Below are 24,345 nucleotides of genomic sequence, written 5' to 3'. Positions count from 1 at the left end.
AGTAATCTAATGAAGCACCTGAAGAAACTACGAAAACAAGAACAATTCCAACCCAAACCTAGTACAAGGAGGGAAATTATAAAAACCAGAGCACAAATTAATAAAATTGAAACTGAAAAAAAATACAATTAAGCAAATTGAAGATCTAGTTCTTTGAAAGACTGAAATCCATAAACCTCTGGCTAAACTTACCAGAAAAGTAAAAAGAAAGAAAAGACCCACATCAATGCAATTAGAAATGAAAAATGTGAAATCATAAGAGAGAGTACTGAAATCCAAAAGATCATTAGTAGGTATTATTAAAAATTGTACTCCACCAAACTGGAGAATCTTGAAATGGTGAGATACCTAAATACATATAAATTACCAAAACTAAACTAAAACTAAGAAGACATTAAAAACTCTGAAAATCCAAGAATAGACAATAAAATGGGGGCAATAGTAAAAAACTCAAGTAAGAAAACCTATGAAGTAAGAAAGCACCTGATAGACTCACCACTGAATTATACAAGATCATCAGGGGGGCTATAATACCTAAATTCCTCAAACTATTTAACAAATTTGAAAGAAAAGGAGTAATTCCAAACTCAGTCCTGGAAGCTGGCATTACTCTGATTCCAAAACTAGACAAGGACCCAACTGAAAAGGAAAACTACAAGCCAATTTCTTTAGTGAACACAAACTCAAAAATCCTCAACAAAATAATGGCAAACAGAAAATAATGAATTATCAAAAAGATCATATATCATGACCAAGTAGGTTCCATCCTAGGGATGAAAGAATGGTTTAACATTCACTAATCAATAAATGCAGGGCGAGGGATTTAGCTCAGTGGTTCCACTGCCTGCCTCACAAGCCCAAGGTCCCAAGTTTGATCCCTGGTACCAAAAATAAATAAATAAATAAATAAATAAATAAATGTAATATACCAGAATAAGAAGGCTAAAGCAGTTCTATTACTATCAAATAAAGTAGACTTGAAGACAAAGATATTATAACAGAAAAAGAGGAAATTTTCAAAATAATAATGATTTTTTTTTTTTTTGGTACCAGGGATTGAACTCAGGACCTTGTGCTTTCGAGGCAGGCGGCGGAACTGCTGAGCTAAATCCCCAGCCCAATAATAATGAATGTATCTGTACCTTATAATAGTCTGTAAATAAATTATATCAAAATTGATGGGATTAAAGAGAGAAATAGACAATTCCATAAATGGTTGTAAATTTTACAACTCTTTCTCAGCAACTGTTAGAACTGGACAAAAAATTCTAAAAAAAATGAATGGTCTGAACAATACTATAAACCATCTTGAGCTAAATGATATTTAGAGAGTAATATGTTAGGCAAGAGATGATGATGACTTGAATGGGGATGGAAGTAGTGAAAGGGTGACAGGTAGTGATCGTATTCTAGACATATTTTCAAGATTGATTTAGAAAAATCATTTAATATCTTCAAATACTGTATATAAATCAGAAAAATGAGAGAAATAGTCCAGCCTTAGAAGCTGAAAGAGACTCTATTTCAAAATAAAATTTTTTTAAACGCTGTAGCTCAGTAGTAGAGCACTTGAGCGATAAAATGATAAATACTATTTATTTCATTGAGTTATTGTAGGATTAAATGAAATACCAACTATAATGTGCTTAGCAATAGTGTATGACTCAGAGAACACAAACATGACTATTATGAAGTTTATTAAGGAACTCACAGTGTATAGATGAAATAGAAACCAAGCACTAGACTTTACTGAAGTAGCAACAGGACCAGAAATGTCTGTTCCCAATAGTACAACTACATAAAAGCTGTGAAATTCACTACACTTATTTACTAAAAATATCTTATAGGAGGAGACACCTGTAAGTCTGCATTTTTCCATATTTTTATCTTCAAGTCCCTATACCAGTGGTGGCGAACCTAGGGCATGCATGCTGTAGCGGGCTGTTTGTTACCATTGAAAGCTCTACAAGGTTCACCATCACTGCACCACACAGACTCAAATTATCCAACAATAACTTTAAGTCACAAGAAAATTAGAAGGTAAGTATCTACTGAGGTATTATGCCTATTTTTAAATTGGATTATTTTAAAATTGTATAAGTTCTAAGGTACTCACCAGCACTAACCACAGGTAAATGCAAATCAAAACCACTAAATTACCTAACAACTACTTAGGATGGCTACTGTCAAAAAATCAAAAGCTACCAAATGTTGACAAGGGTGTGGAGAAAAGGGAACTCTGTTGGTGGAACTGTTGGCTGTTGGTGGAACTGTGGATTAGTACAGTCATTATGGTAAATAGTTTGGAAATTTCTAAAGTAATTAAAAATAGGACTACTATATAACCCAGCAATACCTCTTCTGGGTGTAAACTCAAAGGACATGAAATCACCAATGCATAAAGATATCTGCACTCCTATATTACTGCAGCATTATCCATAATAACCCAGAGAAAGAAACAACCTAAATATTCATCATTGTATAAATGGATAAAATAATTGTGGCATATAGTAATATTATTCAGCCTAAAAAAGAACAAGATACTGCCATTTGCCACAACATGGGTAGCCTGGAGAACATTGTGCTAAGTGAAATGGGCCAGAAACAGAAATATACATATCTCACTTATATGTGGAATCTGAAAAAAAAATCAGATATATAGAGATAGAAAACAGAGCAGTGATTACCAAGGGTGGGATGGGAGAGGAAATAGGAAGATGTAGGTCAAAGGATACAAAATAGTAGAAATGCAAGATGAACAAGTCTGGAGAGCCAATGAATGGTATAGATAATAAAACTGTACTGTACTCGGGACTCATGCTAAATGCATTGATATTAGCTCTTTCCATGTAAAACAAAGGGTAACTATGTGAGATGATGGATTGTTAATTTGCTTCATATAAGGTTTTTACTATCGATATATATCCAGAAACATCATGGCTGCACACCTTAAATATACATAATAGAATTTTTAAAAAACTAACATTTGAAGAAAGAATGAGACCTAGTGTAGGATTTCAGGATTAAATTTTATATCTGTTTATCCTGACTAAACCTAGGGTATTTAGGTTTTATTATTTTTCACTAAGGGAAAATAGACTTTCAATTAGTTCTAGGTTCTGTAAAATTAAAAAAGAATAAAAACTCTAAGAGCTGGTGACTCAACATGGAACATTTATTCTAGATACATGAGGAGGCACTCTGTTCAAATTATATTATAGTCTGGTCAACAAATATCTTGAGGTGGAGAAAAGAGCCTTTTAAAATTGATTTTTTGAAGAGATTAACTTTAGAGGGCATGTGTGGGGTGGAAAAGAAATAGAGAAATTGTGAATATGACTTTACAAAACTAGCAAGTCAGAAATAAGTGTTTCTGTGTGTACAGTGTCAATGGCTACTGATAATGTATTACATATCCTATGTGCAGGCACTAGACACAAAGTATATTTAAAAAAAAAAATAGGAGCCACCATCAGACATTTCCTCCAAGAGGCAGGGTAATTCTGGGAGGCCATTCTATGATGTAGAAATTGTGCCACTAGCTTTGATTAAAGCTAGGTTTCTGTCCCTCAGCAAAACATAACTGGTGAGGGCAATAGTCTTAAAAAGTGTACCCTTGGCCTCTGCGTTGGATGTGTGCTTCTCCTATGGCTACTCTCCATATCCATCAACTCTGTTCTTTGTCCATAGGGGCTGACTTTATGAGCTGCCCCACAGGACAGACTTGGCTTCAGGAAAGTGGTGGGATTTAGTGAGCTTTCATGAAGTAATATTGCATAAACAACCTCAGATTATTACAGTATCTATTTGTGTTTGGTGTTATGCAAAAGGACAGAGGTGGTGAATTCTGTGCTCTGTGGCTCAACTACAGGTGCAGGGACACTGCAGGTATGTTCTACATGTCTGTCTTCTCAGCTAGGGACCCTCGTCAAAAGGTCAGCCACTCCTGGGGTATACCAGTGAGGTCTAGACTTTTCTTTCCTCACCTTCCTCCTCAGCAGGTCTATGTGGATTGTTAGATTCCCTATAATGGATCTGTGTCTGCTACCTGACAGTCCCTTCCTACAGCTATGCTTTCTGAGACCAGCCCCTACTCCTTCTTCATGACTCTTGACCACAGGAAGCAGTACATTCTTAATAGAAAGCCCTGCAAATACCTTGATCTTAGTTTGATGGGCCTGGAATGGGACTTCTGGTTCAGAAATGTAAGAGTATAAATTTGTGTTGCTTTTCAGACACTAAGTTTGTGGTAATTTATTATGCAACCAATAGAAAAGTAACTTCACCCTGTTTTTAGGAGGTGGAGGACATCATAAGCTATGAGAGGTATATTCCTAGGGTTACAGGATCTAAAAGAAAACACTAAGTCTGTCAAGTAGCTTAACACCTTATTAAAAACAATTTCTGCTTATACAACTCTTCCCAACACTGAAAACCACCCAGATAAGTCCATTGATCTAGTGGTTGAAAATAAGGACTCTATAAAACATTATTTACACTAAGGTGGGACTTGCTAGTTAGTCAACAGAGCCTTGTGTACTCAAGAGCTGGGGAAGCTGGAAATGTTTCCATGGAGCAGAGGTAGAAAGGGCAAACCATCAAGAGTCACTACTGGATATAGCAGAAAGGGTCCCATTTTGAGGATGTTCCCAAATAACAGGAGATCTGGAAACAGAAATGACTAAAGGCTGGCACAGAGCAGATAACAAATCCTCATTCCTCACCACACCAAATCCAGCAACACTCCAAGGAAGAACCCTGTTGATATCATCTTGCATGTATCTTTTCTCTTGGCTTGTGATATGCATTTGTCTTTACTTAATGGAATATTGAAGGCTAGTTTGCTTTCAATGTGCATTTTCTCATATTTGAAACACAGTAGGATATTGTTATAAAATGGTAGTTTTCAAATCTCATCTGCAGAATCCTAAAGTCAGGCCTCCCATGACTAGGGGAGTTTAAGGAATACAGTAGTGATCTTCCCTTGATCTTTCTTTCAATTGTAGGAGCTTTATATCTATATGTTGATATGTATAAAAAACTGAGAAAAGACTTCTGTTTTTAAGAAAAGTTTGAGTACCACTGAGCAAAGATTATGTTTATCAAGTGCATAGAGAGATTCTTTTCTGGCCCAGAGTTGCCTGAGATCTAACTAGGAAGAAAGAGCAGCTGACACCAACATCCTCCTATATTTGAATTTGTGTGATTTATGGCTTATCTTTTCAGGCACAAATAATGAGAACTGATGGAGGAAACTTAATCTCTGTTAGTGATCTTTACAAAAAAAAATATTGGGCTTATCAAGAGACTGCACAGTTCTAAATCTTGGCACCATTCATTTAGCAAGCAGCACTTTCCTTCCTAGCCACATCACTTATCAATGGAAAGAGTGAACTAGTGAAGAATTTGGGAATAAAATTAAACATTAGCTTGATGATCTCCCAGAATGAGTAGTTGTCTGCTGCTCAGCACTTCTCTCCACCCACAAATTCACAATTCAGTGGGTTGAATACATCTCTGTGATTGTGACCCTGGCAGACTACCCTCTCCTGAAGCCATCCCCTTTATCTTAACATACTGTATGCTAGTGAGTAAACTAACAGAGATTTTGCTAATTATTTTTCTGAAGGTTTACAAAGCAAGAGTTATTCAGAAGGGAAGGGAAAGGAGAAGAGGGGAGGGGAGATGAGGGGAGGAAAACAATTTAAGAACAGGGTCATGGAGCACTGTAATTTACTCTTCCTACTATGTGGAGATGGTAATCATTTTGAGAATGCCTTCCCTTCATCCCTTGGCTCCTGTTCTTCCCTTTCCTCTCAATTATACCTCGCTTAAAGAACTCTGTGTCATTTCCTGGTATTCCTGTTCCCTCCATCAAGACAAACCACCCTGCCCTCTACACTGCACAATGCAGACTTCACTCCCAGTTCATCCAGTCTTACAACCAACCGCCTATCTGAGACTTTGTATGGCTGTCACTAAAGAATCTGCTCTGGCTTCTGCTCAGTTCCATTGGGAGGGGGCACTACTTCCTTTGAAAGGGAGAAGTGCTTCAACTTCAGTTCAGTCTCTTTCCAATTAAGTTACTGAACAAGGAGACAAACAGTACTTATCATTGAGAAAATGTCTTTTTCTTTCAAACTAATTGGTCTGGTCTATGTGAGGAGCACAGATTTTTATTGTCTTGTGACCTAACAATTGTGACATCTGACTGTCCTTGAGGACTTTCACTTGTGTGCTGGTCTAGATTCTTCAAGTGAATGGTGTTTTATAATAATCTTTTTACTGTAATGGCAAGCTTAATTGTCTTGTTGTCAGAAAATATGGCTTGTTTCAAGTGGCCTTTTTCCTTATGGCTGTGATTAGCTCAGTGGCGCTGACAAGCATAAGGTCCTGAGTTCAATCCCCAGTATCAAAAGCAAAAAAACCCCCAAAACAACTACTTCTTTAAGAAGTGGACCTCAGTGATGACAGTCTTGTAGTACCACCTACTAAGGAGGCTAAGATAGGAGAATAATTTGACCCCAGGAATTCCAGATCAGCCAAGACTACACAGTAAGACCCCATCTGTCTAAAAAGAAAAAAACTCAGTCATATAAAAGATTAATTTTTTAAATTTAAGGTAAAATTCACATGACATAAAATTAATCATTTTAAAATATGCAATTCAATGCCATTTGATGTATTCACCATTGTGCAAACATTACCTCTGTTTAATTCTTTATTACCCCAAAAGAAAATCCCATATGCATAAAGCAGTCATTCCCCCCTCCTCTACTCATTAGTTAGCAGGTATTAATTTTCTTTCTTTATAAACTAATGTATTCTAGATGTTTCATATAAATTAAATCAGGCATTATGTGACATTTTGTGTCTGGTTCCTTTCACTTAACATAGTGTCTTCATACTTTTCCACATTGTTACAAAAAGCAGTACTTCACTCCTTCTTAAGCCTGAATAATATTCTCTGATAACAGATATACTATGGTCTGTTTATTCATTCTTCAGTTAATGGATATTGGCTATTGCAAATGGTGCTACTACTACAGACATTGATGAACAAGTTTTTATTTTAATACCTACTTTCAATTCATGTGGGTATCACTTAGGGGTGCAATTTCAGGGCCATGATAATTCTATGTATAACTTTTTCAGAAACCACTTAAGTGTTGTGCATTGTGACTGTATCATTTTACATTCTCACTGGAATCTATGAGGGCTCCATATATTCCATGTCCTAAATATTTATTTTTGTTTTAATTATAGCCATCCTAGTACTTACAAAGTATGTTTCTTTATTGTTCTGATTTCCACAACCAGTATTGACATTGAACATTTTTTCATGTTTGTTGGCCATTTATATATCTTCTTTAAAGAAATGTCTGTTCAATTTTTGTTCATTTTAGAATTAGGTTATGTTTTTGGTTTTGACTTTTAAGAATTATTTATATATTCTGCATACTAGATTTTTATCAGATGTATGCTTTGAAAGTATTTTCTCCCATTTTGTAGGTTTAATTTTCTTGATAGTGTCCTTGAATAACAATTATTTTAATTATAATAAAGTCCAATTTATCTATTCTGTTATTGTTGTTGTTCATACCTAAAAATCTATCACTAAATATAAAGTCATTAAGATTCACCCACTAAACTTTCTTCTAAGAGTTTGCTGGTTAGTTTAACTGTTATACTTAGGTTTATTTTTTTAAATCTATTTTGATGCACTTTTAAGAGATTGTGAAGTAGTCTAACTTTATTCCTTTCAATGTGAGTATCAAGTTCTTAATCTGTCCTCAAAACTATTCCTTTCTTCATTGATTTCGGCCTCTTTGTCAAAAATCAGTGGACCCTAAATTGGAGCGTTTATTTCCCTAGTTTAGTGGTGGCGAACCTATGGCACACATGACACACTGGGCTGTTTGTATCACTGAAAGCTCTAAAAGGTTCACCATCACTGCGCCTATTTGTTATGTGTGACTTCTCCTTCCTGTTTACTGCATGCAGCTCAATTCCTGATCAACCTTGCTTGTCTCAGCACTCGGCCCATTTGCCTTCCTGCTTCAATGCTGTATAGGGTGAACATAGCCTTCTTCTTTCATTCCTTACAAATATAACACCACTGCTTGCAGCAAATGACTGCTTAAGTTTGAGGATGATGAAAAGGTTTTACTGCACAGAAAATAAAACAATTTTGAATTGGTCACAGATCACAGTGTTCCTCCCCCAGTTGTTTTTTTTTTCTAGAGACTTTATCACAGTCATCTTTCCCAAGCTCTGGGTAGCCGTTTATTGCTCTCATTTCCTATTTCCACTGAATTTCAGAACCCCAGTGTTCTACAGTATGCTAAGAAGGAAACTAAAAATTTCCTCTTATTACATTTTACAGAACATTTTTTTCTGCCCATGTGTTTCAAGTTCACCCTATTAAACTTGAGGGGTGGATGCTCCGAGAGCTTGGTAGGCTTGTAAGTAACAAAGAGTTTGTTCACTCCATCTTTCGAAGCACAACAGCGGTCTTCCTTTTAATGTATGATCTTAGGATGTAGGAACAATTTAAATTTTAAAAAAGCAGCCTTTATCCCTTTATTTCCTACTACAGTTATGTTGCAGATACCAAAAGAGATGAAGTGGAACTATGTGGGAATAAAATTTCTTATGAGGATTTAATAAAATATCTACACTGCAGGATTTGCTTTTACAACAAAGTAGCATCTCCTGTGAGCTTTCTGGAATAAATGAAAGGACAATGAACAATGGGGAGTAAGGAGGCAGGTTGAGTACACTGGCATGCAGAGTATCAGAGAGCTTTTATTTGCTGATAAGCTGCATACTTCTGATAAGCAATAGGGAGTAACCCTATTGAAAAGGAATTTGGAGGCAGACTTTGACCTCTTAATGAAGGTTGCAAATTAAGAAGCCAATGGCAAAAAGTGAAAATATACAAAACAAAATAATTGCAGTATGAACAGTACTGAAGGTGAAGTTTTAGAGTTCAATTTGGAAGTTTCTGAGTTCAGGAGCCAAGTTGTGAAAGGGAGGGGGAGAAGAAATGGGGGAGGTGCATGTGAGGATTCCGATGTGAGTTGGAAGCAAAGAGAATAAAGAAATCCATCATTGCTGTTTAAAATTTAAAATGAAAAAATAGAAGGCATGTGGGACTGCATGATTCCAAAATCAACTATTCCCCTAGCCTCTATTGTACTTGTAAATTAATGGTTAAAATGTGCTTGTTAGTTCTGGGATAATAGATAAAATCTGTAACGAAACAAAGTTCCTAAGTAAATTACTCAACCCCTTGTTTGTCCGGAGAACAAATGTTCCCGGGCCCACCATCTGTAGAACAATCCATCAATGTGTCTGCTGACCATCAGTATGTGATGGTTGTGACCATTAGTGTGTGTGTCTGCTGACCATCAGTACATGACAGTCGACCACTAACCTTTGTTCTTTTTCTCATAAAATCTACATGTTAACCCCAACCCCCTATAAAACAGCCTCGGACTCTGAGCCAGTTGCCTCTCTTAGCTACTTTGCTTTGGGAGTGCTGTCTGGCCAGACTAATAAACGTCTGTTTTATTTTTCAACTTGTCCGGTGTGTTCCTTCCCGGGTGTTCGTCACTGCAGTCAGCTCCTCGGAGCATTTGGTAAGGCCCTCGGTCTTACATTTTGGAGGCCCCAGCGAGATCCCCGGGTAAGGAAGCCCGATTCAGCCGAGACTCTGTAGCAGGATCCAGCAGGAGACTCTCAGGCACAGACCTCAGAAAACCTCCGGAGGTAGGTTTTTTTTGCCAGTTGCAACCGTTTGTTGTCAGGAGAGAGGTGGCTGATGGGCCAGTAAGCCTCCCCTGACCCCAAGGTTCCTGACGAGGAACAAGGGAAGATTCAGTTTCATTTCTGTTGTGGCGCCTGTTTGTCTTGTCCATCATATGTCAGTGTCCTGTCCGTTGTGTGTTTAATTTTGCATTTCTTTCCAAATCATCAAGGGCAGAGATGGGAGGATCCTGCTCCAAGAATACTCCGTTGGACTGTTTTCTCACTAATTTTAAATTGGCTTTTTCCCCCGAGCAGGAGGATGAATATGGGGTTAAATTTTCTCATGGAAAACTTCACTCCCTGTGTCAATTGGAGTGGCTGGCCTTTGGAGTTGGATGGCCAGCAGAGGGCTCCTTTGACCCGAGCCTCTGCCGGGCCATATGGAAGAAGGTCACCAGACACCCTAGCCATCCTGATCAGTTTCCATATATAAATATCTGGGTTCAGGCTTGTCAGCAGCCTCCGGCTTGGTTGCAGTGTTGTTCCCTACGAACAAGCTCTTGCATTTTGGTTATGACCCCAAGTAAACCCCAAGAGGCCAAAGCCTGAGCTCCCAAGCCGGTGCTCTCGCAAGATCCTGACCCCTTAGATCTTGAAATAAGACCTCCACCTTATTCGGAGCCATCATCCTCCTCTGATAAAATCGGCCCCAGATCTCAAAACCCTTTCTATCCTCCTCTTCCTGAAGAAGAAAAATCTCCAGATTCTGTAACCTCCCCTTCTCACATGTGAACAGGAGCCACTTATGGTCCCAGCGGGGCTCCCACTGAAGGGACTAGTTCAGTTCCTCGTGTGCCTCTTAGGGAAATAGAACAGGGTCATTATGTTTATATCCCTTTCTCTACCAGTGATTTGTATAATTGGAAACATCAAAATCCCCCTTTTTCAGAAAAACCCCAGGCTTTGATCTCCCTCCTAGAATCTGTGTTTCATACCCATGACTCAACCTGGGATGATTGCCAGCAACTCCTCCAAGCCCTTTTTACCTCCGAAGAAAGAGAAAGAATTCGAGGACAGGCCATAAAATCAGTGTTAGGAGGAACAGAGGGCCCACTCGATGAACAACAGCAGATCTGCATTGAGGCACAACTTCTGTCCACTCGTCCCATGCCCCGTGGCAAGCTAATTCCTTGGGCGGGAGAGAAGCGCTCCACAACTACCATCAGCATCTCCTAGCTGGCTTGAGGGGAGCCGCTCATAAGCCTACCAATTTGAGCAAGGTAAGCGAGGTCCTTCAAGGACCTGAGGAATCCCCTTCTGCCTTTCTGGAGCATCTGTTGGAAGCATACGTATACTCCAATTGACCTAGATGCCCTGGTAAATTGACAGGCAATTAATTTGGCTTTTGTTACTCAGTCGGCCCCAGATATTAGAAAGAAATTACAGTGAATGGAGGGGTTTGAGGGAGAAAACAGAGAAAAGTTGATGAGTGTGGCAATGAAGGTGTTTAATAACAGAGATTCTTTTGAGGATAGAATGGCCAAAAAGATAGGAAAGGCAAATATTGCTGCCTTGGCAGATGGAGGCTTTGTCCAGAAGGAAGGAAAAAACAAAAAGGAGGATAAAAATAAAGTATGGCCCTCACTAGAAAAGGATCAATGCGCATATTGCAAGGAGAAGGGCCATTATAAGAAGGGTTGTGAAAAGTTAAAAAGAAAGAGACAGAAAGAAACTAAAAAGGAAAGAGATGGAGTTCTCTTGGTAGATGAAGAAGATTGACGGGGCCAGGGCTCATGGCTGCTTGACCCCAATGAGCCTATGGTAACTTTAGAGATGGGGGAACAGATGCCCAATTCCTTGTGGACACTGGCTTGGCCCACTCTGTCCTGAAGACCTCCCTTGGCACTCTTTCTTCCCTAAAGTCCTCCATCACTGGGGCCACAGGGAAGTCGGCCTCTTATCCTTGGACCACTAAACGAACTGTAAATCTGGGAAAAGGCACCATTACTCATTCTTTCTTAGTTATCCCAGAGTGCCCCTACCCGCTGCTAGGGAGAGATTTGCTACAAAAATTGGGGGCTGTTATTTCTTTTGAGCCTGAGGGAGGGACTTTTGAATTTAAACCACCCTCTATCATTATGGTAACAGTTCCCCTTGAAGATGAATTCAAATTGCTAAAAGAGGGCTCAGAACCTCCTGAACAAAAATGGGATTATCTTCAAAAGAAGTTTCCCTGAGTATGGGCTGAAACAAATCCACCTGGATTGGCCAAACACCATGCCCCAGTGGTGGTTCAACTGTTGGCCTCTGCCACCCCCACCCGTGTGCAGCAGTACCCCCTTCAGCTGGAGGCCAAGGTAGGGATATCCAAACACATCCACCGACTCCAGGAAGCCGGCATCCTGGTCCCTTGCCAATCAGCCTGGAATACACCCCTGCTTCCTGTGAGGAAACCTGACACTTCAGACTTCAGACCGGTACAAGATTTGCGGGAAGTAAACAGCCGGGTGGAGACTGTTCACCCAACGGTACCCAACCCCTATACTCTGTTGAGTCTCATCCCTCCTGATCATGTGTGGTACTCGGTATTAGACCTCAAGGATGCACTTTTCAGTCTGCCTCTAGCACCTGTAAGCCAACCCCTCTTTGCCTTTGAATGGACTGACCCAGCCACTGGAACTACCGGACAACTGACATGAACCCAGTTGCCACAGGGATTCAAAAACTCCCCCACTCTGTTCGGAGAAGCTCTCAGCAAAGATCTGCAAGAGGTAAGAAAATTGTTCCCCCAGGCGACTATTCTTCAGTATGTCTATAACCTCCTAGTGGCGACTTCGACCGATAAAGACTGCGTTGCAGCCACCGAGGGCCTCCTGAAAGCCCTCCAGGACTTGGGATATCGGGTGTCTTGGAAGAAAGCTCAGCTTTGCAGGACCAAGGTAACCTACTTGGGTTATATTCTTGAAAAGGGAAAGAGGAGGCTGGCAGAATTGAGAGTATCCACAATTCTCCAGATTTTGAAGCCAGGCTCAAAGAAACAGGTACGAGAGTTCCTAGGGGTGGTTGGCTATTGCAGGATTTGGATTCCTGGCTTTGCTGAGATTGCCAAACTCCTGCATGAGGCCACTGCGGGAGGAAATACAGCCCTCGAATGGACCGAGGCTTGCCAGCAGGCATTTCAATTGCTTAAGACTGCACTTGCAACCAGCCCTGGCATTGCCAGACTTAAACAAACCCTTCACCCTGTATGTGGCAGAGAAAAACGGGGTAGCTAAGGGAGTGATTACTCAGCTTTTGGGGCCATGGAAGCGGCCTGTGGCATACCTCTCAAAAAGGCTCGACCCAGTGGCCCGAGGGTGGCCTACTTGTTTGAGGACAGTAGCAGCAGCAGCCGCTTTAACCCGAGAGACTGATAAATTGACCTTTGGACAGGATTTGACTTTGATTACTCCCCATGCCATTGAGCCCTTGTTAAATAGTTCACCTAGCAAATGGCTGTCTAATGCCAGGCTGTTACAATATCAAGGACTCCTGTTAGAACAGCCACACATTAAGTTTGCCACCACTGCTAGCCTCAATCTGGCTACTCTACTCTCAAAATCTGACGAACAAATGCCCATCCATGATTGTCTCGAGACTCTTGAAAATTTGAGGGGAGGACGTCCGGACCTAACGGACCAAGTCCTCCCCCATGCAGAGATAACTTTCTATACTGATGGGTGCAGCTTTGTTCGGGATGGTGTACAATATGCTGGAGCAGCGGTAGTCAACCAGGACCAACAGGTAAAATGGGAACAGGGGCTACCTCAAGGGACCTCAGCTCAGAGAGGTGAGCTGATGGCCTTGACCAAGGCTCTGGAATTGGGAAAAGGAAAAAAGATAAATATATTCACTGATAGCCGTTATGCTTTTGCCACTGCCCACGTACACAGGGAAATTTATCAAAATAGAGGACTATTGACCTCTGGAGGAAAGGAAATCAAAAATAAGACTGAGATATTGGCATTGCTACAAGCAATCTGGTTACCTCGAGAGGTCACCATCATCCATTGCCGCGGGCACCAGAGGGGGCTTAGCCCCGAGACGATTGGTAATAATGCTGATCAGGCAGCAAAACAAGCTGCCCAAAAATCAGTAGGGAGGCAAACGGTTTTGCTTCCCATGCCGGTGCTCCCAGAAAAACCGGTATACACAGATAAAAAAATAAAGGAAATGAACAGGAAATGTTGGACTCGAGGAGAACATGGATGGTGGACGACTAAAGATGGAAAGGTGGTGATCCCAGCTGCTGAAGCAGATATGCTGCTGCGAGAACTACATGAGTCTACCCACCTCGGTGAAAAAAGGATGATGGCTGCCCTGCAACCTCATTTTGTCAGCGAGGGATTAGCCCAAAAGGCCCAGGACATGGTGAGACGATGCCCAACCTGCCTCAAGGTAAATGCAAACCGGGTAACCGGGCCCCCTGGGGTCCAACACAGAGGACTAACTCCAGGAGAACATTGGGAATTGGACTTTACTGAAATGAAACCAGGCATGTATGCATACAAATACCTGCTAGTTTTTGTGGATACATTTTCAGGATGGGTAGAAGCATACCCCACTAAGAGGGAGAAAGCTGAAGTTAAAAGGCTCCTGACAAAAACAGTACCCTGTTTTGGTTTGCCCTTAGCTCTGGGGTCCGACAATGGTCCAGCCTTTATGGCTAAGATATCTAAACTAGTTAGTAATATTCTTGGAATAAAGTGGAATCTACACTGTGCCTATAGGCCTCAAAGTTCAGGACAGGTAGAAAGAACAAGTCAAACTTTAAAGGAGATTCTGACTAAATTATGCTTGGAGACTGAACTAGGTTGGGTAGAGCTTCTCCCTTTTGCCCTCCTCCGAATGAGGTGCACACCCAAGCCTCCCCTCAATTTGTCCCCCTTTCAGATTGTTTATGGGTGATCTCCCCCAATCATTCCATTAATAGATGTAGAATTAAAGGAAAAGTTTTCCCACCTTCGACTCCTTAAATCCTGAAAAACAGTTCATCAGCTTCAGTCAGAGCTACGTGAGGCATTACAAAAGAAAATGACTAGTCCAAATGAAAAACCTTTACAACCTTTACCCTATAAGCTGGGAGATTTGGTTTTTATTCACAGGTTTGACTCCAAGACCCTGGAACCTCGCTGGAAAGGACCGGTTCCTGTTGTCCTGTCAACTCCTTTGGTGGTGAAGGTGGCTGGACATTCTGCCTGGATACATCGAAACCATCTGAAAGCAGGACCCCCCGCAGACATTGGAAAAGACAGATGGAAGGTTATCAGCCAACCAGGCGACCAAAAGCTAAGATTGGAGTGGGTTGGAGATGTTTCGCCTTCATGATAATATTCTCTGGGACACTGGCAGTATTGCCCCCAAGAGGACTAGATCACACAAAAAATGTATGGATTCAATTGGCAAACTCGCTTAACCTATCTGAATTCTGTTTAAATGTTGATGTAAATTTCCATTATGTGCTGGGAAGTTGTCTTATCCTGATATGCACCCCTTTAGAATTAATACGGCCCTATACTCTATTTAAGGATATTCCAGGAAAAAAAAACTTACTTATATGGATAGTTATAATTGGGGACCTGTCACATGCCATAAGCCTAAAAATGCTGTCAAATTATATACGCCTAAAGTGATTATGTCAAATAAGACTGAATGTGCTATATATGAAGGATGTACAACTAAATGTCTGAAAATGAAACAACTGAAAGAAATGCCCTGCCATGTAAAACAAAAGATTGTATATAATAATTGCCGTATCTCCCTGCCAATAGGATGGTTTTATACCTGTGAAGGAGTAACCTTCAACTATATCCCAACAAACTTAACCGAGACTCGTTGCTGCTTGAGTCGTCTAGCTGTAGTATTGCCAGATAAAACTGATTTAATTGTGCCTAATAGAACTAGACGGTGGTCACCTTACACTGCACCAGGGTGCAATGATGATGTAGGTCTATTAACAGACGCCGAAGTAATAACTATGATAGCATCTTTTGTGGCCTTGCCTTCTATAGGAGTCTATGCTGAAAAGGCAGTACGAAAATTAGCATGCAAGGTGGTCAAAGGATTAAATGCTACTTCATCAGCCTTGGCATTAATTAACCAAGAACTACAAGAACAGAGACAGGCAATCTTGGATAACAGAGCAGCAATAGACTATTTATTGCTCTTCCATCACCAAGGTTACAAGAAAATTAAAAATATGTGTTGCTTCAATCTAACCAATAATGGTCCAAAGATTAAGGAGGAGATAAAACAATTAGAAGATCTGGCTCAAAAGGTACATGATGAGGATGGTGGAGATTTGTTTAAATGGCTAACCAAATGGCTGCCCAATTTACAATGGTTAAGACAACTATTCATTGCCATTATAATCATATGTATATGCTTATTATTATCATGCTGTTGTATACAATGGATGCCTACATTTATGTGTAAGATTACTTAGATTACAGAAAATCAGTGGGGAATGTGGGACTGCATGATTCCAAAATCAACTATTCCCCTAGCCTCTATTGTACTTGTAAATTAATGGTTAAAATGTGCTTGTTAGTTCTGGGATAACAGATAAAATCTGTAACGAAACAAAGTTCCTAAGTAAATTACTCAACCCCTTGTTTGTCCGGAGAACAAATGTTCCCAGGCCCACCATCTGTAGAACAATCCATCAATGTGTCTGCTGACCATCAGTACGTGACGGTCGTGACCATTAGTGTGTGTGTCTGCTGACCATCAGTACGTGACAGTCGACCACTAACCTTTGTTCCTTTTCTCGTAAAATCTACATGTTAACTTCCCCCCAACCCCCTATAAAACAGCCTCGGACTCTGAGCCAGTTGCCTCTCTTAGCTACTTTGCTTTGGGAGTGCCGTCTGGCCAGACTAATAAAGGTCTGTTTTATTTTTCAACTTGTCCGGTGTGTTCCTTCCCGGGTGTTTGTCCCTGCAGTCAGCTCCTCGGAGTGTTTGTTAAGGCCCTCGGTCTTACAGGCAGAATGTCATTCGTCCAGATCTCCCTCCTCAGGCCATTTGGTTCTCTGCCAAACTTTCTGTAATAAAAAGAGTCTTTGGGCTCACTGAACAGAAAGAAAAAGTACGCGGAGAAATCACAACAAGATCGCAAGGTAAGATTAAAACCAATCTTCTGGGAGATTTTTTGGTCAGGTTTTGCAAAGACAGATCTTGAAAACCATAGAGAATTGGTTTTTTCTTCTACAAAATAAATTATTAGACTAATTTGTTATTACTATTATTGCAAACAAAAGTAAAAGTTGATGATAATAGTTACTACTATCTTACAATTAAATTTTGCTTTCTTTGGATTTGTAAAATTATTAATACATTATTTAAATAAATTACAATGGTCTTTATAGTAAATGTTCCTTTGCCTCACCAATGAAACTTATAAAACAATTTGATCATTCTACTTCATATTTCTAATGTTTAAACAAACCTATTAGCAATTGTTTACAAGTGATTTTCAATAAAAAGGGGATAACGAAAAGAATCATTTTTGAAAAAAATAAGGAACTGACAATATAAATTTGATAAATTCAAAAGCTCATCAATTTTGCCACTATTCTTCATGTACACTTTCCTTTGAAAATTGCTTTCTTCTATTCCTTGCAGTCTGCTTCCTGGCAATTTTTCCTCCTCACACTCTTCTGTGCCTTGTCTTCCCATAAGTGAATATATCCCTCCAGACAATTTTAGTAAAGAACATGGCACCAAATCCAGAAGAATGCACTGTGGCTGTACATAGCTGGAGACTAAAGGTGGAATGACCAGGCTGGATCTTTCCTGTGGATCTTTCCTTTTACATGTGGCTGGATCTTTCTGACTTCTACTTGTCCTCAGCACTGCTCTTCTTCAACCTGAATCACCCATGCATGCCACAGAGGTCCAATGCTACTCTCAACATCCCTACCTACTGCTTCTCCTATTTGTCTTTCAAATACCTGATGCTCCTCTTTTGGTTTCTTCCCTAAAAATACATTCAGAAAACTTCAGAATCCTGTGTTTCTCAAAGTTTGAGGCCCTTGAACTGAATCACACAGCTGGACAGTGTCCTTAAACACAGAAAAATTCAGGATGGGCATCACTCTCCTCAGGTCAAATTTCACATTTTCTCCATTCATCTCTGCAAGGATTTTAAATATCCTACCCCCTCCCCCCCTGCCGCCCTGGCCCTTTCTTTTCAGTGCTGGAACTGAACCCAGGGAGCTCTGAACTATGTCCCCCTCCCCTAGCCTCATGCTGTTTTTTAGACAGTGTTGCTAAATTGTTCAGGCAGGTCTCAAACTTTCAATTCTTTTGCTTCAGCCTCCCAGGTAGCTGGGAATACAGGCATGTCTGATTTTCTCAGTAACCTGAGTGCTTATAACTTTGCCATCACTTTTAAACTTATATTTCTATAGCCAGAATGTACCTCTTTCCTTCTTCTTATTTATAAAGGAAAGAATTGTGAGGCAAACTTTCACATAGTACTGAAAGTAACAGAAGACTCTGAGAAATGAGAGCTGCCACTGCTGGCCAAGATCTGCCAAGAGTTACAGAAAGAGCTTCTGGGAATGTGTGAAAGCTTCATCTGTGAAAGAATTCAGCTCCACCAAAGAATTAAATCATTATAAAGAAAGACTACAGAGTGGGTTATTATTGGGAGAAGAAAAAATAAGTGTCTGGGAATATTTATGCCAGTAAATCTGCTAGCATGAGGGATTGTTTGCTTCCTTGTAGATGTGTGACTATGGCAAAATCAACATATCTTTTGTACAACAAGTTCAGTTTGGTAAATACTGTGAGACTCAAGAGTCCCAGGCTTTCCTTTCTTTGTATCCCAATTTGCCAAAGAAACTAGTCGACTAAAAAAATTTAACTTTTAATACTAGAAAGAAACCTTAATTCTGTCAACAATACAAAAAGATGCTTGGTTCAAGGGCTTCAGGAAATTATGGCAGAACCTCTAATTTGTTTTTCCTCTGGGTCCTCTGGTGCTGACATCTAAATACAAAAGGAAGTTTTTGTTTGGGGGGGAATTTTTTTTCAATGCTGGGAATTGAATCTAGAGCTTTGTACATACTGTTGTCAAACACTACCATTGAGCTACCTCTGCCAGGAAAAGAAAAACTCTTAAGGAAACATAACCTTACAAGGCAAGCAAAGCTCATAATGAGGAAAAATAAAGGGGAATTGGAGATTTGAAGCACTTCTCCCCTTGCAGAAGTCTGCTGGCATATGTTGCTATTATTATTGGTAATGTAGGCTATACTTAGGAAAGGCTTTTGTTTTGTATTTTTTAAAGAGTGTGATACAGCATAATAGCAAAATCCACAGATGATCAGGGGCTAACAAGCTTCAAATCCATTATCATTGACTAGTAGTATGATTCTGGCTCTTATTTAACTTTCCTGAGACTGATTTTTGTCCTCTCTGGTGAAAAATATGAAAAAAAAAAAAAAAAAAAAGCAAACCAGCAACAAGACCTTCCTCAAGAGAAGTGTTCTGATGGCTATGGCAAGTTACAAGCACTCATTAAAGGTAATTTATCAATTACTAAGAATTTACTAAGTGTGAGACACTTACCCCACTTTATCCTGTGTAATCGTCACAGTACCTCTGTGAGATAAATATTATCTTCTCCATTTATGAGAATAATAAGTAAGATTTGGAAAGATTATAATAACCCAAGATGACAAAGTTAGTAAAGTTCAGGTCACATATGAAAATCTACCAACAAGTTCCATTTAAGAAAAATGACTAAGAATTAAGAATGATTCTTTTTTTTCTTAATTTTACTTTATTGGTACATTTTAGGCATACAATAGAATGACATTCATCATTGGGAATTTCCACCTTTCCATAATCTCTCTTGGTCCTTATTTTTCCCCCTTCCCCTGCCCTCTCTTCAACCCCTCAATGCCTCCATATTTACATTTTTCATTTTCTCATATTAATTTCATTCCCTTCTTTCATTTCCCCTACACCACCCACTACCTCTTCCACTTTGCCCCTTTTCTTACTATTTCACATTATCTATTATACCTTTTAGTCCTTATTTACATTTTAAGTTTCTCCCACTAGAGAAACTATTCGGTATTTACACGTGTGTCCTATTTATTTCACTTAACAGTATTGCTTCAATGTGCATCCATTTAGCTATAAATGTCTCCAATTTCTCATTTTTTATGGCTGAGTAGTACTCCATTTTATTAAAAAAACCACATTATCTTTGTCCAGTCTCCAGTTGATGGGCAGATGGGCTGCTTCCAAGTTTTAGCTATTACATATTGTGCTGCTATGAATGTGGGTGCACATATATCACTGTGGTATGATTCTTTTAATTCTTTAGGGAAGATGCCCAGCAGGGGAATAGCTGGGTCAAATGGGACTTCCAGTCCTAGTTCTTTGAGGTATCTCCATACTGATTTCCACAGTGGTTGCACCAGTCTACACTCCCACCAGCAGTGGAGCAGGGTTCCTCTTTCCCCACAGCCCCACCAGCATTTGTTACTGGTTGATTTCATGATAGCAACCATTCTTTCTGGAGTGAGGTGGAATCTCAGCATTGTTTTCATTTGCATCTCTCAAATAATCAATGATGTTGAACATTTTTTCATATGTTTATTTGCTATTTCTACTTCTTTGTCTGAGAAATGTCTGTTCATGTCAGATGCCCATTTTTGGATTGGGTCTTCAAATTTGGGAGGTCTGATTTTTTTAAGTTCTTTATAGATTCTAGATAGTAGACCTTTGTCTGAGGAAGAGCAGGTGAAAATTTTTTCCCACATTGTGGCTTGTCTCTTCACACTGTTGGTCATTTCTCTAGCTGTGCAGAAGCCTTTTAATAAGAAGAGATCTTGCTGTTTGTGCTACTTCACGGGCAACTGAGGTTTTGTTCCATAAAATCTTCCTACACTAATGCCTTCAAGAGTTCTACCTAATCTCTGTTCCAGCCAGTTCAGCATTTCTATTTTAATATTTAGATCTTTGATCCATTTCGATTTTAGTGCATGGTGAGAGATATAGGTCTAGTTTTAATCTTTGTCAAGTTGAAACCCAATTTTTCCAGCACCATTTATTAAAGAGGCTATCTTTCCTCCAGTGAGGGTGTTTGGCTCCTTTGTCGAAGATGAGATGGCTAAGTGTGTCTGGTGTTGTTTCTGCATCTTCTAATCTGTTCCACTGCTCCTCAGGTCTGTTTCTTTGCCAGTACCATGCAGCCTTTATCACAGTAGCTTTGTAGTATTGTTTCAAGTTGGGGTTTGTGATACCCCCTGCCATGTCTCTGTTGCCTAGAATTGCTTTTGCTATTCTGGGACTTCTTGTTCCAAATGAATTTTTGGATTGTTTTCTCAAGGTGCTTGAAGTATACTGCTGGGATTTCAATTGGGACTGCATTGAATCTATATAGCAGTTTTGGAAGTATGGCCATTTTCATTATGTTGATTCTTCTTACCCAGGAGCAGGGGATGTCTTTCCATTTTCTGATATCATCTTCAATCTCTCTGTTCAGAGTGCTATAGTTTTTTCAGAGAGGAGGTCTTTGATTTCTTTTGTTAGGTTGATTCCTAGTTATTTCAGTTTTTTGGATGGTACTGTGAAAGGAACTGTTTGCCATATTTCTCTCTCAGTGAGTCTGTCATTTGTGTAGAGGAAAGCTACTGATTTTTGTGTGTTTATCTTGTAACCAGCTACTCTAATAAATTTGGTTATTAAGTCTAGAAGACTTTTGGTGGAGTTCTTGGGGTCTTCTATATAGAGTATCATGTCATCTGCAAATAATGACAATTTGACTTCTTCGTTTCCTATCTTTATTCCTTTTATTTCTTTCTCTTATCTAATTGCCATGGCTAATGTTTCCAAAATTATATTGAACAGGAGTGGTGATAGTGGACATCTTTGTCTTGTTCCTGATTTTGGTGTGAAGGATTTCAGTTTTTGACCATTTAGTATGATATTGGCTATTGGTTTTTCATAGATGGTTTTTATCAGATTGAGGTAGAGACCATCTATTCCAATTTTTTGTAGGGTTTTTATCATAAATGTGTGTTGGATTTTGTCAAATGCTTTTTCTGGATCTATTGAGATAATCATATGGTTTTTGTCCTTGGCTCTATTGGTATAGTGTATCATTGATTGATTTCCATATGTTGAACCATCACTGCATCCTTGGGACGAATAACACTTGGTCACGGTGTATGATCTTCTTGATGATCTTCTGCATTCTATTTGCCAGTATCATATTAAGGATTTTTGCATCTATGTTCATTAGTGAGATTGACCTATAGTTCTCTTTTTCAGTTGGGGCTTTCTCTGCTTTGGGGATCAAGGTGATGCTTGCTTCCAGGAATGAACTTGGAAGTATTGCTTCCCTTTCAATTTCATTGAAGAGTTTAAATAGTAGTGGCAGTAGTTCCTCTCTAAATGTCTTGTAGAATTCAGAAGTGAAGCCATCAGGACCTGGCTTTTCCTAGTTGGTAAGGTTTTAATTATGTTTTCAATTTCATTGATTGATATCGGGTTGTTTAGAATTTTTAGGTCTCCTTCATTCAACTTTGGTAATTCATATGTATCTAGGAATCTGTCCATTTCTTTGCTGTTTTCCATCTTATTGGCATATAGGTTCTGGAAGTAGGTGTTGATGATCCTCTGGATTTCTGCTGGGTCTGTTGTCATGTCACCCTTTTCATTCCTAATTGCATGGATTTGGGCCTTTTCTTTCCTTTTTCTGATAAGGTTGGCTAAGGGTTTGTCAATTTTGTTGATTCTTTTGAAGAACCAATTCTTGACTTCATTGAATTTTTGTATCATTCTCTTAGTCTCCATTGCATTGATTTCTCCTCTGATCTTTATAATTTCCTCCCTTGTATGAGCTTTGGGGTTGTCCTGCTCTTCTTTTTCTAGAAACTTGAGGTTTAGCATCAGGATGTTTAATTGGGCTTGCTCTGTTTTCTTAATGAGTATTCACTGCTATGAATGTCCCTCGTAAGACTGCTTTCATTGTGTCCTATAGATTCTAATTGTAGGAACTGTCTGATTTCTTCTTTCATCTCCTCTGTGACCCATTGGTTATTCAGAAGTGTGTTGTTCAATTTCCATGTGTTTATGAAATTCTTGTGGTTTCTTTTGCTATTGATCTCCAATTTCATCACACGTATATAATATACAGGGGAATAACTTCAATTCCTTTGCATTTTTAAACATGTTCTATGAGTGAGTATGTGGTCTATTTTGGAGAACAACCCATGTGCAGCTGAAAAGAATGTTTATTCTGATTTGGTGGGGTGAAACACTGTAAATATCTGTTAAGTTCATTTTGTTCAAGAGTTTGACTGAGTTCTAGCATTTCATTACTTACTTTTTGTCTAGTTGATCTATCTATTTGTGACAGTGGGGTATTGAGGTCCCTCACTACTATTGCATTAGTGCATGTATGACTTTTCATGTCCGTTATGTTTGTTTTATATAGTTGGGCACGCTAGTGTTTGTTGCATAGATATTTATGATTGTCATCTCTTCCTCTTGGATTCTTCCCTTTACAAGAATGGTGTGTCCTTCTTCATCTCTCTTAATCAATGTTGGTTTGAAATCCACTTGATCTACAAAGAGGATAGCTACTCCTGCTTTTTTTCAGATTCCTGACACATCCCTTAACTTTCAGTCTATGAGTTTCTTTTTGAATTGTGTTTCTTGAATGCAGCATATTGTTGGATCTTGCTTCTTGACCCATTCTGCCAGTCTATTTCTTTTGATTGGTGAATTGAGTCCATTAACATTGATGTTTATAACTGATACATACTGACTTATCATTGTCATGACTTTTTCTTTTTGTTGGATTCTCCCGTTTTGCTTTTCATTTCTTGTCACCCCCAATGCATTCATTCTGCTTTGCTTCTTGGGGTTGTGATCATCATTGTCTTTTCCTAGGATACTGTCTAAAATGTTTTGGAGTGCTGGTTTGGTATTCATGAAGTTCCTATGGTGCTCCTTGTCATGAAAGTATATTATTTATCCATCAATTCTGAAAGACAGTTTTGCAGGTTACATCAATCTGGGTTGAAGGCTGTTTTCCTTTAGGGCTTGGAATACATCACTCCAAGCTTTTTTTGCCTTGAGGGTTTGTGTTGAGAAGTCTGCTGTGATTCTGATGGGCTTTCCTTTGTATGTGATGTTTCTTTTCTCTAACTGCTTATAGAACTCTGTTCTTCTGTTGAGTTTCTGGAATCTTAACAATTATACACCTATGTGTAGATGTTTTTTGATCAAGGCTATTTGGAGTCCTATATGCCTCACTTACCTGTATGTCAAGTTCCTTTCTCCTGCTTGGGAAGATTTATGCCATCTCTCTGTGAACAGTTTTTATGCCATCCGCACTCTCTCTCATTTCTTCATTGACTCCAATCAGTCTTATGTTATTCTTCTTTGCATCATCTAGCAGCTGCTGGATTGATTTCTTGTGGTCTCTTACAATTTTGAAGCAATTTTTCCTTTCCTGGTCATTAATTGCAATCTTATCTTCTATATCTGACATTCTGTCCTCACATTTTCTCATTGTGCT

The 24,345-nt window shown here is 39.3% G+C and overlaps 2 protein-coding genes across 4 annotated transcripts in view; both read left to right on the top strand.

Annotated features, from left to right (window-relative positions):
• Nucleotides 1–11,042: 11,042 nt before the first annotated feature.
• Nucleotides 11,043–16,697, top strand: LOC110347717 (uncharacterized). Its single transcript, XM_087183978.1, has 2 exons — nt 11,043–14,190; nt 14,898–16,697. Exons 1-2 carry the CDS (start codon nt 12,871–12,873, stop codon nt 14,901–14,903), a joined length of 1,326 nt encoding a protein of 441 aa, XP_087040104.1. The 5' UTR covers nt 11,043–12,870; the 3' UTR covers nt 14,904–16,697.
• A 24-nt stretch (nt 16,698–16,721) lies between these two features.
• Nucleotides 16,722–24,345, top strand: part of Il33 (interleukin 33) — a 52,285-nt gene continuing 44,661 nt past the window's right edge. The window contains exon 1 of one of the 3 annotated variants that reach the window (XM_021252804.2): nt 16,722–16,912. The gene's annotated coding sequence lies outside the window, so the exon portion shown is untranslated. The remainder of the gene's footprint in view (nt 16,913–24,345) is intronic. The other 2 variants (XM_004838257.3, XM_004838258.3) reach the window with 2 other exon arrangements.

Source organism: Heterocephalus glaber, unplaced genomic scaffold (genome assembly GCF_053883595.1).
Source record: "Heterocephalus glaber isolate CG9 unplaced genomic scaffold, H.glaber_assembly_v1.0 deba00001481, whole genome shotgun sequence".
NCBI lineage: Eukaryota > Metazoa > Chordata > Mammalia > Rodentia > Bathyergidae > Heterocephalus > Heterocephalus glaber.
Note: the sequence above shows the minus strand (reverse complement) of the source record. Positions and strands in the feature narration are given on the sequence as shown.

Coding starts and splice junctions, on each gene's coding strand:
- LOC110347717 (XM_087183978.1), top strand. CDS start 12,871: ATGAGGCCACTGCGGGAGGAAATACAGCCCTCGAATGGACCGAGGCTT.